The 13,465-nt window shown below is 44.3% G+C and overlaps 1 protein-coding gene and 1 long non-coding RNA gene across 3 annotated transcripts in view; both read left to right on the top strand.

The window, feature by feature from the left end:
• Positions 1-4,307: 4,307 nt before the first annotated feature.
• Positions 4,308-5,020, top strand: LOC140683954 (uncharacterized). The gene is made up of 2 exons (XR_012055643.1): positions 4,308-4,399; positions 4,483-5,020. It is a non-coding gene; the product is annotated as an uncharacterized lncRNA (long non-coding RNA).
• An 814-nt stretch (positions 5,021-5,834) lies between these two features.
• The window catches only part of TLL1 (tolloid like 1), a 122,405-nt gene continuing 114,774 nt past the window's right edge, over positions 5,835-13,465 (top strand). Inside the window, exon 1 of one of the 2 annotated variants that reach the window (XM_030271411.4) lies at positions 5,835-6,234. In XM_030271411.4, coding sequence (XP_030127271.4) covers positions 5,973-6,234 — 262 coding nt within the window. In that variant the 5' untranslated portion in view covers positions 5,835-5,972. The remainder of the gene's footprint in view (positions 6,235-13,465) is intronic. The other variant, XM_041715845.2, reaches the window with a different exon arrangement.

The following is a 13,465-nucleotide window of genomic DNA, read 5'->3' as shown; positions in this document are numbered from 1 at the left end:
TGAGGACTTTCCCTCTCAACTGGGAGATATGGTCAAGGAGCAAGACCAGCTTTGTGGTGCACACCTGGAATGAAGAATAGACAAGGAAGGTGGATGTCAACATATCTAAAAGTTAAATCAGGTGAGAAGACAGAAGAGAAAGATCAACTAGGTAAAGAGAGTGAAAACAAAACAACAGCAAAAACAACAGAAGGACCCTGCATCGCTAAAGATGAATCTGAGAGTGAGAAGTCCCAGAACGAGAGCAAAGAAAAGCGCAAGTAGGGCAGCTGGAACTGGGATGAGAATCAAACACTAGCATTAACTAGATAAGAAAAACAAAAGTAGGATCAGCCAAGACTGAAGAGATAATGAAGACAGGTTTGAAATAACAAGCCAAGATAAGGCAAAGCATGGACATGGGAAGCAAGCAGATGTGAATGTGCTATTTAAAAACACCCTCTCCCAGAGATTGGAAGGGATCCCAAGATTCTTTCTTCTGCCATGAAATCCAGTGGTGAAGAGACACACATATTTTCAAATGCTGGGCCAAACATAGCATGACATATTCATGCTAACAGGTAATGTGTTGAAGAACAGAAGATTCAAAGCAGTGGATGAATTACGTGAGTATTATTAATGATGGGGCTGTTGCTGGCAAGAGTCTGGCTGTGTTTATTCTAGAAACTGAAGGAAGCATTGAAGAAAAAGAATCCTGGGAAGACAAGTGGTGTCAAAAATCTTGAGAGAGCTGAACAGTTTGAAATTTGTCTTAGCTCTTGTCTCTGCCACAGAGTTCCTTGATAGATCTGGTTCTAGGCTTTTAAATTACACTTCTTGATAATTTTCTTCTCGTTTTCAGATGCTTGAAAACTCCAGAAATAGTTAGTCACTGACTAAAATTACTGCAACTGAAAGCAGTGGAAACCAGGCCTTGAAGAAATAAGCTTTTCTATAGTGCCAAGTCCTGACAGGTCTACAAGATATCAAACCAGGTAATCTGTAACTGTTTCCCAAATGTAATGTTCATACCCTGTCATAATATCCTCTCATCTTAGAGGCATCTTACAAAACTAAAATAGTTAATATTTTTGAAGTCCATGAATACTGCGGCAACAAGCTCCATAAAATGCCCATGAGGAAATTAATAACTCTGTATGCAGAATAGGATCTGAACAAATGCATAATGAATAAAGCATGGGAAATGCTTTCAAAAGTAAAACAGAAAACATAACATTGAAGGGCTTTTTGTTAATTAAGCACAGAGGTTTGTAGGAAAAAATTATATGTGAACATACAGTGAGCAACTTTTATAATATATGATCACGTGTAGGAGAGAAGCGAGATGTACGGTTTCTCTGGTGAGCTCACTGCTGTTATGATCATGAGTGCTTGATTTTTCATTTCAAAAGTTTAATTTTAGTTTATATGGTTCACTCAGTACAGTGTTATGATTGTGTATATGCATGCTTGTTACAGTAGACACTTTATTTGTCACAATGTGCTTTCAGCTTCAGTATTTCCCTACAGAATCACCACTTGGAGAGTGGGAAAATACTTAAACATAACTATAGCTGTCTCAAAAGTGCTCTAGGTACCTCAGAGTGAATATGTTTATCAGGAGATAAGGCAGGAAGGTAACCAGCTTCTACAGAACTTCTCTGTTTTAGGCTCCTGAAAAGTCCCATGAGTCCTGGTCCAAAGGAGCTGACCCACCACGGTCTTCAGCCTTCAAAGCCTTAGGCATGTGCTGAGCTTGATGTTTTGAATAAGCCCATTGTGTCCACCCACCTAAAACTCCATACTAGATGGAGGCCTAAGCAGCAGACAGATAGCCAAAGAATGAGGAGGAGGTGTGAGCAACGATTTTTCATATGTATTTTTTTTTAGTTCTGTGATTGTGTTTGTCTTTTGTACATACTTGTCCTTTTTCTAAAGTTTTTTTGGTTTTGGTTGTTTCTTTTTTGTGTAGGAAGAGCTGAAAATTTTTCTGGATTAGAAAATAATAATAATAAATATATATATATAAATGCCATCACCACTTCTAACATAACAACATTTACCATTATCTCTGTCCCTGTAATATACACACAAACCAGGAAATTTAAAATAAAAGGAAAATGGCTTTGTTGTCGCTGTTGTTGTGTTCTTTTGGTTGGTTTTCTTCCAGCTTAAGCATTCTGTCTTCCTGGCTATGTATTCGTTTCTTTGGAAACGGCTGTAGGATGGATTTTTGATTGACTGTGTTGTCAGATGGATTATCAGAGTTGTGAGCTTTTTGGAATGGTAGACATGAATGTGTGATAAGGAAAAAATATTTTTTGCTTAAAATGTTTCAAAAATTTGCATCATGAAAGGAGTTAGGTTGAATAATTAACAGGTTACTTAGGGAAAAAGTTTTTTTTTAATGTGGAACAGTTTGGTTACTAGGAAAAAAATTATTTTAATATAAAGAAAGCTTTTTACTCATGTGACTGATGGGAATATTAATACCGAAGAAATGTCGAATAGTTTCTGCAGAGCTGCAATGCATATTTTAAAGAGTAATTCTAATGTGTAGCTGCTCTGGGTTACAAGCAGAAAACAGCTTTTACCCTGACATATACACACATTTGTTACAGCACTCATGTGCCCAGATTTCTGCATGACTCCCATCTAGCATTTCTGAGTTTGATTCCTGTCTTAGTCAGGGCTCTGCAAGGCCAGCTGTCCCCAAGGCAGTGAGTGCTTGGTGCTGCTCTGCCTGTGCTGGGGATGCTGAGGTCGGGGGCAGATTGAGGCTGAAGATGACGTCAGTGCCTACCTTGCTGGGAGAGTTAATCTCCCTCTGCAGAGGCTCTAATAATCTCATCACTTGGGAGACTGGCATGCTGAGGATTGCATACTGTACATTCCTCTTCTTGGGCTGTAAAGTAATCAACAAAACCAGTGTTTCTAAAGCTCTGTTGACAAACATGTACTTGCTAGACAGAGATTGTTCCTTTTTTGGCATGGAGGTGCAAAGGCACAGGAAAGAAAATTAACTTTTTAAAGGTGTGTATATATGAAGTAAGAGCAAGCAAAGTAACAAAACCAGGTTAGGGGGATCCACTTTTTCAAATGAGCATGTTATTAATAACACTGCAAAATAAGCTGCCTCCTTTGTGGACATAAAAAATACCAGAAACCATATTTCAAATTGGATCAGGCTGGTTTCCTTAGCAAAACACAGCCCACCAAACCATCACACTGCAAACAGAGGGAGTCACCAGCCCCAACACTGTTCTGAGGGACAGACAGAAAGGGTCTTTGGCAACTAACTTCCTTGGAATCAGTTCCAAGTATCTGAGGTGGCCATTCATAGAACGTACATTGAGGAAGAGGGGAAAAGAGCAGGCCACAAGTTTCTCAGGCTTTTCTTTCATCTGGTATATGGTGCTTTTTGAGGTCTTTATGAAACATAGCAAACTGAACTGCTGGGAGAAAGATTGCCTAGTGAAGGCTGCACCTTTTCAGTGGCAATTACCCATTCCTTGGCTTTCATGTCTGCAGCGAAAAGACTGAGTTAGGAGAACTGTGGACACAACCTGCATGCCAGAAATAAAAGGAAGCACATGGATGCTTCAAAGACACTGACGCTACTTGGTGCCAGACTTCTTAATATTGTTAAACACCTATTAGCTCTGTCTTAACCGACCTTTCCAGTTTTAATGTTACGACCTGCCGAGAGTGCCTATCTACAGCAGCACTAACCCTTCGTTCGCAGGACGGCAGGGGCAGACGCACAGTACCCGAGTAGGCACTAGAGGTTTCGTCATTCGAAAGGAGGCTTTGCACCTTGCCCCCGCCCGACCCCCGTATTTTGGGGGCAGCTAAGTCTTGACAGCGGCGATAGGAAGTTGTGTCCCTTCCCTTCCTCTCTCCCTCCCTCCCTCGATAGCTGCGATAGCACAGCGCCCACCCGGAGTTTGGGAAGTGCCTCCGGCGCGCCCCCGCGGCACCTGGAGCGGCCCGCGGGGCCAAGGGGCGCGCCGCCGGCGCTGCCTGCGCTCCTGGCACAGCCGGGGGAGCGCATTGTCTCCGGATTTCCAGCCCTGCCACAGAGGGAAGGCTACCGGGAAGTGCTGCGGGGAGAGCGAGCCTGTGCGGGCTTGGACGTGAGAGAAAGACGCAGCCACTTCTTCGCGGCAGCCCTTTCAAAAGTCCGCGTTAAATGTGACACCCCGTCGAAATGGGAGCAGAAGAAACACCCCTCTACCCGCCCCTCGTCGTCCCCCCCGCCCTTTTCCATGGAAACTCGTAAAAGGAGGAGGAGTAGAGTTTGCTACGGAAAAGTCTCACCTTGGTCTGAAACAGTTTCAGGCGTTTCTGCAGGATCGGAGCTGCCCGTCTCGGGGGAGGGGGAGGAGGCAGGCAGGGAGATCTCTAGATACCTATACATGTATATATATATATATTTCCCCGCTTGATCTTCTTTTATTCCAGCAGCACGTATCTCTACCCCCCCTCCCCCTCCCTCTCCAGGTTGATCGACTGAAATGAGGCTTTGCGCGCTGATCCCTTCTCGGGCTTTAAAACAAAACCCGGCCCCGCGCAGCCGGCGGCAGCTCGGGGCGCCTCGGCGCTGAAGCGCGGCGGGGCCGGGCGAGGCGAGGCAGGACACCGCGGAGCGGGGCGGTGGCTCCCGCGGAAACTTCGCTTGGAAAATAAACCTACACCACTTTCCCGGAGATCCACGTGAGAGCAGGAAAGCCCGACTGCAAGATCTGTGCGCTGCTGCTGCATGCTGCAATTTTACTTTTTGTTTGCCTTGATTATTTTTTTCTTGTTTGTTTGTTTGTTCTTACTTTCATTTTGGAACGGTTTCCCAGCTGCTTGGCTGAACTTCTGGAGACCAGGAGACCAGTGGACCTTTTATAATGCCTTCTTCTATTTTAAACAAACTGTGGGCTCTTAAACTTTTCTCTTTCCCCCTCCCCCTCGCTCCTTAACCCCCACCCTTCAGCTCATGGGGCTAACACTGCAAAGCAGCAGAGGGGCAAATATACAGACACTGATTTATTTTCCTGCCTCCTAAATTGTAGTTAATTGTCATCGTCCTCCTCATCACCCATTTTCTCGCGCTTTTTTGGCTGCCGGGTGTCGATCTGTGCATTGTTTTATCTGATCTCGATCCTTTTGTTGTTGTTGTTTAAATGACATGCACTGCTTATCTAGAGAGAAAGCTATATGGAGATAGAGGCGTATAGTGAACGCGCGTGTGTTTCCATAAGACACACTATCAAGGGAGCAGATCAGAAGCAGCCCGGATCCTGACCCTGACTGTATGAATAAGTAAGCAGGATGCTGACGACTGTGTGTTAGTTGCCTGTAAGGTTTTCGTAAGTTAAAGGGGGACGGAGGAGGGGAGACAGGCCAGAGACAGAGCTTAGAGTGTTTGTGCAGAGGGGGGCGAAACTCTGACACTTTGCTCCTTCCAGCATAGCTGCTGCCTCTCATCAGTAGAGCTCCGCGGTTTGCTGTAGTGCACCCCACCTCCCTCTCCCTCCTCCCCGCTCCCTTTTCTTCCCTTCCTCCTTTTTTTTTCTTTCTCTTTTTCCCCCCTCTCCCCGAGGTAGTTTGCTGATGTGCAGCCCGGATCCATCTTCTGGCAGCATCAGCGGGACCGGGGTCGGCGGCGCGGCGGTCGGCGGGCGCGCAGCGGGGCGCGGGCCGGGCGCGGAGCGGGACGCGGGCAGCAGCCGCCGCCGACGCCTCCTCCGCGGGAAGTTTGGCTGGGTTTTGACAGAGGCGAGGGGAAGCCCTGACAGACAGGATCTCCCGGACTGAGTCCACCCCCTGCGCCCACCCACACACCCAGCGACTTTTCCCCGGCGAGGGGGCAGGGGGGGCAGCGACGCTCATGCTCCTCACTCTGTGTCGCACCCGTCTGACTGGGGCTACCTAGGGAGCACCGTCTCTTGGAAGAGCCTCCAGGTGGAGAAGGAAAAAAATACCAACCTCTCCCAAAACCTATGGGTTCTCCATCCCTTACCCTCCTTTCCCAAGCCGGCGTGGACAGCAGAGCCGGCCGCCTAGTTCACCCTCGCCCTGCTCGCCACCTCTCCGCCCGAGGGAGGATGAAGATGCTTTGCTGGAGGATGGCACTGTGGCTGGCCGGGTGGACTGTCTGCGGGAAGCCTTCTTCCTGCTCTGGCCTTGATTATGACTACACTTACGATTTCACTGAAGAGGATAAAACCGAGGCGATAGATTATAAGGATCCTTGCAAAGCCGGTAAGTGACTTCCACGTCTAATGCAGCTCCCCGCCCCCTCCCCAGATGGTGACTTTGTCTCGGCTTTATTTACGCGGGGTGCGCGTGGGGTTCCGGGCTCACCTGCTCCCTCCCGGGGCAGCGGCGGCGAGCGCAGCCGGAGCCCGGCGTCCAGCCGCCTTAGCTGGGGAAGGTGCCCTGGACCTGCTTTTCTGGGACATCCCACTTACTTCCCTACGCTCTCCGGCTGGGCTGGGAGAGAGGCGCGGCGGCGGGCAGGGCTGGACCGGCGGGCAGGGCTGGACCGGCGGGCAGGGCTGGACCGGCGGGCAGCGCTCCGCGGCCCCGGGGCCGTCGTGCCGGCCGAGGAGCCTGCGGGTCACGGCGCCGCCGGAGCCGCGGAAGTTACGGAGAGCATTTCGGCGGGGCTCGAAGGTGTCGAGGCGGGACTGCACCCCGCAGCACCAGCCGGGAACAAGGAGCAGCCGGGCCGGGATCTGCCGGAGGGTGGCGGCTCCTCCCGTGGCCGGGGTGCCGCCTCCGTCTCCCTCTCGCCTTCTTCCATCCCAACCTGTCGCTCCCCGGCCGGGCACCCCTTGCCGTGGGCCGGGGCGGGCCCTCGGCGCCGGCCGCCCCATGGATGTGGATGCGATAGGTGCGGCTGCGAGCGGGAGGGCAGCGCAGGGATGATGACTGTGCCGGGCTCTCAGCCGGGCGAGCCCACGCGTCCCGCTCCCAGAGCCCGACTGGTGGTGCTGCGGGCTGGTTCCACAGCCTGTGCCGTGTGCCTCCCGCGTGCTCGGTGCCTGACAGATCCCTTTCTCCACTGTGCGGGAAGAGCTGAGGTACAGCCTCTTCTCACTTTGTACAGTGATTTTCTAGAACGTTTATCCTACTGATTTAGGACTGCAGCCTCTTTAATGTCAGGTACAATTCTTCACCGATTAAAGATATCTGTAACAAGAACTGACCTCAGGAACCGGATTCACTGGTATTTCAGTAGACAAGTGTATCTCGATGATGCTTTTTTATCCTCCCCAAGGTGTTATCAACATCAGCGGCTGTCCATTCCCTACAGCTCTATTGTCAAACAAGCGCTCAAGTTTTCTAGTGGCCTCCTTTGCATTAATTAGTTATTTTATATTCTGAAAACTAGTTCAGCCAAAGGTTGTATTCTCTATATCTGCATGGTTTTCTTTAATTTATTGAAGAGAATGTGGTGTACATATATGCCAAATATGCAGATGCTCTGTTTTTCTAATCACAAAAATATTTTGTTCCTAAGTGTAAATTGTTAGGTCTGACTTGCTTACAACAGAAGAATGTTCAAGTTCAAAAAGAACAGAAGCAACTGCAATCAAAACATTATTTTTTTCTCAATTATCACTCACAAATAAGTATAAGTAAATGGTCATTTTTAACCTGAACTCTTTTCTTCTGGTCTGTAATTATTTAAGAAGATTCATATGCATCATTTCATATAATGAGAAATGCCTGTTTACTCTCAGTTTGCTGTGGGATTCTTGTTTCATAGTGGGAATAATTAGCAATTATAATTCATGATACTAAGTGTTTTGAGGTTATGCATGAGAGAAAGACAACAGTAGGAGACTGCAATTTGATCTGCATTGCCAATTCTCTGCCATCACTTTGTTTTGCCTGGAGAAAGAAGCATTTGTTTGGAAAATTTGGCCCATAGAAACATTTTACTGAAGTTCTTACTTGTGCTGCTTCACAAGTATAGGGAGCTTAGGTACTACAGGGACAAGAGATAGGTAGGTGAACAAAGAGTTACCGGTATGTAGTTCCTCTTAGTCTTAAAAGTTGTCACTTTGAGGTTGTCTATCCAGTAAAAAAAACCTTTTTTTTTTTTTTTTCTCTTTGCTTCTTAGTGTGTGGCAGTTCTTTAGAAATAAAAATGCACCTCACTGTGTACCATGTACCCATCAGTTTTAATCAAAAATTGAAAGCTCTATATATCAATGAAACTGATCCTCCAAGAGTATTTCCCAATTTACTTTTCCTGGTAGACCTTCCTTAAAGGCTCCATTAATCTCAGCCTGTAAAGTACTGGTGCCTGATCAAAGATGCTGGGAGCAGCGGGTGCTCAGCCTCTTTTCGCAGCATAGCCCAAGTGTGTGTTCTCCCTAGGCCAGCTCTTATCGTCTGGGGTGGGTTTTCAACTCCCAGAAGTAAATTTACTATCTCTGCCATTAGGATGGGTTCCACAGTGAGGCCCTATAGAAGGACAAAGCCAGGCTTCACACTCAGGGGTGTGAGACGCTCACACTCAAATTTGTGTGTTGTTCTATGCACAAGGTAACAGGATAAAATAAGTGAATTGTTGCTGAGATAACACTCAAGGTATGCAAGCTTTGTAGATATAATTAACACCTGCTTTTACTGCATCTTGAGGGCCTGCAGCTGAGCCTGTAAAAGTGCCCTTTTTTTTTTTAAACTGTTCAGGCTGGTCAGTTGGGTCAGTGTTTTCTGTTAGGAATGAGATATAAGTGAGTTTCTACAGCATAGTAAACACCCAAAGTAATTTACGGTTTTATCCAGGTCAAAAACTTCAGTGATTCCCCTGCAAACATGTTAGAATAATTTGACCAACCACCAAATATGCTGATGCAAGATTATCTCACCTGTGTTTTAGAAGTTATTTACATTCAAATTTTCTCCAGTGAGTGGTGTTTGCTGCTTCGTTTTTTTACTGCATAGACTACGTTTGCAGTCTTGTGACAGAAAGCACTGCCCATAAGGCATGAGATCCATAGTTAGATGAAGTTATAATTCTATATCTCCTTATAGATAACTACCTCTGTTGAAGAAATGTTTTCTTGGTAGGTCCCTTTCTCCCTGTTTTATAGTGAAGAAACTGAAGGAATTTACCAGAAATACAATGTGACAGCATTGTGGCTGTCATTACCAGACACAATGTGACTCCATATCTGAGGAGTTATTTATAGGTATTCTGTGGGATTTTTTATGGGTACTATATGTGCGTTGTAACATTTTCAGAAAGAAGGGAGCATTTTAGTGAATGTGCCTAGAATCACACTTTTGCTTTGACTTAAAACTCCCAGTAGCAGCACAGTACAGGATGCTATAGAGGCTGAAAAGTATATTTTCTTAAAATATTTCCAGCTTTCTGAAAAATCTACAGATAACAGGTGTCTGTCAGATGCCCTGTCAGAAACACCTAGGAGGTGTTTCTGGAGCTGATGTTGTCATTTGCATCTAAAACAGCAGCTATTTTATGCAACACCAAAGTACAATCTCAGTAGTAAAGCCAGCAACTGGGAGCCCTGGAGCTTCAGGGAAAAGAAGGGCCTGGAGAAATGTTGTGATGCTGTTGGGGAGACAACCTCTGGAATGAAGCTGTTGACATTGTGCAGAAGAACTTGATGAGCTGTGTGGTTTCCCATAGGTTTGTCTGCAGACCTTTAACCTGTGTGTGAATTTTGGGTCATGCTGCTCCTCCTTGTAACAAGAATCCTGGCACACTGTAACAGCGGGATATGATGTAACACAGTTTCTGTGCTTCTGGTGTCTCGGATATTTCCTTGTGTCTCTCAGCAGGATATTGCCCTCAGTGTTTACCGTTGTGAGTTCAAGTGTAAGGCATTCTTAGTTCATCTTCAAGATGTAATTTGCCAGAAGATGTGAAACTGGGAACGCCATGCTCTAAATCTAAGGACATAGATCAGCATTTGTATAATCAGATATAATTCCAAAGAAGAAAATGCTGAGACAGATTTCAAGGGGCATCATCAGACTTTTCAGATTGCAGCATGCACCTGCATTTATTTGTGGATCCCTGAAGTTTTTCTTTTTCCATTCTTACCACAGTTTATGACTGATTCAGGATATCTGCAGAGAAACATAGAGTGAGATGGCTAGGAAAATAATTTCCCATCCTGTAATACTTGTTCATAGCCTGCACTTAGTTGATATTCAAAGCTTTTTGAAGGCTTTAGTTTTGTTTTCTCAACAACTTTGTTTTCCTAAAACAGAGCAAAGCAAATAAAAAAAGTGGGCGTACTCTGGTCTTCCAATTAAAATACCATGAACAGTGGGAATTAGACAAGAAGTCTTAGTTCTGTTGTATAGCTACAGTGCTGAGCTGTGTTTCAGCCTCTGGACAGCTGACAGTCCTCAGAGAAGTCTCTTTTAGCATTTCTTCTGTGAGGTATCTCGCTTCCTAAAACAAATGTTAAAGGTTTGGGAAATAAACTCGAAGTTGGGATCCTTGGGCTATTATTTTTCCCTTTTGTGGGACTGTTTTTTTTTTTGCGAGTGTGGGGTGGTTTGCACTAGAAATTTTGTCTTGTACTAGGAGAAGTTCTCCCAAGGAAAACATTGCTGAAACTTTTACAGTTTTCACTGCTGTTAGTTTGGATTATTCCCCCTGTGAAAACCCAGTTAATTGGGACTTTTTTTCCCTTTCAAATGATGCATGAATTGCTTTTATTTTTTCCCCTCAATGAAGTTCGATAAAAATGTCAAAAAGAAAGAATATTGTAAACAAGCAATTAAATTTACACCTTTATACCTTGAAAGTTAGTTAGCATGCAGTTATTTGACGAAGAACAAATTCTGTATGTATGTCTGCCTGCCTGGTTATAATTAGAGATAATTAAGACAGACTCTCCTTAGATGTCAATTTCTCCCTCCTGTGAGAATCTAAGGAACTAGTTTGTTTACTTTGCACCTTTATAAATAATAATAAAAAAAGTTTGGATTGTCCGTAGTATTTCCCACATCACTGAAGTGTCAAACCTAGTAATATATTTTATTTGTAAAATAGATGAACAGGAAAGATTGGTGGTAAATGTTGAGTACAATTATTATGCAGTGTCATCTGTAACTGCAGTCTAACTATTGTTTCCTGATGTTGTAGCAGGAACTTTCTATACTGCTACATTTTAATTTTAGTTTCTCTCTTGAGCTCTGGGCCGTTTGTTCAGTTGTAAGCATTCTAATTGTGCATTCTGCTAATAGGAAAATTATTAAAACCTCTGATTCTGTATTTTGAATCTGTTGCATGATTTAGGTAATTGAGATCTTTCATATTTATAGTTCAGTCATGTAGTATACTCTTAAAGCTATATTATGCAGTTTGTACTAATATAGAGGTTGTGCTGCTAATATCACTTGCCAGATTGTCAGGACTGTGACTGTTCATGTAGTAAATGCATAGTGTAGGCAGCTGAAAGAGAAACAAGCTTTTCTGAATAGTCTTCCCAACTGGTTTCCATCTTGCTGTGGATAACCTTAAATAAGTAAGTAAATAAGACTACTGACAAATTTAACTTTTAGATATATTTTCCCCCAGAATTCTCCACCATTACTTTATCTTTTATGCTCTTAAATGTGGTATCTCAACACCTTTGAAAGAGATTTGTGAGAACATAAAGTTCTTTTCCTCCTCAGCCTCATTGAAAAGATTAATTCACGAAACTCTGGGAAAACGACATTAAATAGATATGTTTTATGTTCTAACTTTATGAATGTCCTTCCACACCAAGGGCTCAATTTCAGGTCCAGACCACTTTCTATAGGCATCTGTTTCTGAATATATACCCGGTGTGTCGAACGAATGACCTGCAAGGAGCAGTATGACATCACTGCAAAATGAGTCTAATTGACAAATCTAATTGAGCTTGGAATCAAGTCCCCAAGGCAAACTCTGAAACATTCCCCACACCTGGATATCTGCCTTATGTCATTCTGATTGCCTCTCTGGACAATAGGGTTGATAGGCTTATGACATAATTTCTTTCACTTCTTTTTGGAGAGAAAAAAATGGTGCATGGTGGTGACAGATGGTCTGTAAAATGGAAGAGCTGTAAGACTGAAGAGTCAGCTTCTGGTTTTCACAAGCACAATGGACGTTGTGGAGAGGAAGACTTCTTTCTTCCCTTCCTGGATTCATTATAGTAGTCTAAATTTTATAACAGTGAATGAACAATGGAAAAAATCTCTAGTCATCTTTAGACAAGACGTATTTATGCTTAAACTGAAATATCTTTTTATAGTCTGGCTTTCAACTTAGAGAAAAATATTCTATTATTTATTTTTTGGTTTTAATATGTATTTGTAGAAAAGATAAATTCTAAGAGCAGTGTTACAGAGCAAAACTAAGTTTTGGATTTTCAAAGCTTTCAGTTGGATGAGCGGCATTTCATAGGGTTTTCCAGATTTTCTCAGCCTCTTTAGGACCTTTCTAACCTACTTGTTTCAGTCACTAGTGAATGCGGTCCATACGCCCCATTCTTAACCAGAAGCAGCCTGTCTCCACCTCCCTACTACATCTCTTAAGAGTAACAGAACTGAAAGTGTGACTAGAGAAATCTTTGTGTATTTTTAGTTCTGTCTTGTCAGGATATTTTTCTTGGCTGAGAGTTAATGGCCAATCTGTTAATGTGTTTTAATGCATATTCATTCTTTGTGTCTGCTCTATATCTTCTACTTCTTTTCCTATAATTTCTTTCATTGTTACTATGGCAAGTTTCCTTGCGTCTGGATTCTCCCTCCACTGAAGGCACTTTTCACTTGTTTTTCAGCTTTTCCTGGGGCTGCTTGACCGGTCTTCTACTCCTCCCTGTTTTCTTCCCTCGATGTGTTATTCGCTTGCTTCCAATTATTAGCTATTCCCTCCACATACAACTTCTAGCTCATCATCAGGCTTTCTGTTAGATTGTCCTCTTGTGTTTTGATAGCTCTGTAGCAACAAAACTGGGCACCTGTGTGCACAGCTGGAAACAAGGAGGAGGAGAAAGATGAGTGGGCTGTGTGTGACCAGCATGTTCTCAGAGGCCTCGTGCTGGATGCTCAGTGGGCTGCAATGATCTGTTAAGCACTGCACAGCCAGTCCCAAAATATCCAGCTACAAATGTTTATGTAGAATGCATATGTGAACCTTCTTTCTCTGTTGGAGTCACATACCTAAATATCAAGATTTGATGTGAAGACAGTCCCTTGCTGACCAACAGGAACAGGAGTACTCTAAGTACTTGAGGTGTAAAGGTTGTATAAATAGTAGCATGGCAGAACAGGTTGAGCTGGGAAGTGTGAAGGTGGAGGCTGTGCTGGGGACACATGCAGAGTGTCGATGTGCGACCCATGTGAATGATTGTTCCTGCAGGCTGCTGCGGAGGCAGCTCCCACTCAAACAGATACTCTCAGATGGCTTCTTTGGGGGGAGTTTTGCCTGAGTGATGGTCTGCAAGTGCAAATGTTGAGTGAC

This window comes from Taeniopygia guttata, chromosome 4, assembly GCF_048771995.1.
Source record: "Taeniopygia guttata chromosome 4, bTaeGut7.mat, whole genome shotgun sequence".
In the NCBI taxonomy this organism is placed as follows: Eukaryota; Metazoa; Chordata; class Aves; order Passeriformes; family Estrildidae; genus Taeniopygia; species Taeniopygia guttata.
The sequence above is the reverse complement of the archived record's forward strand: the minus strand, read 5'-3'. Positions and strand labels throughout refer to the sequence as shown.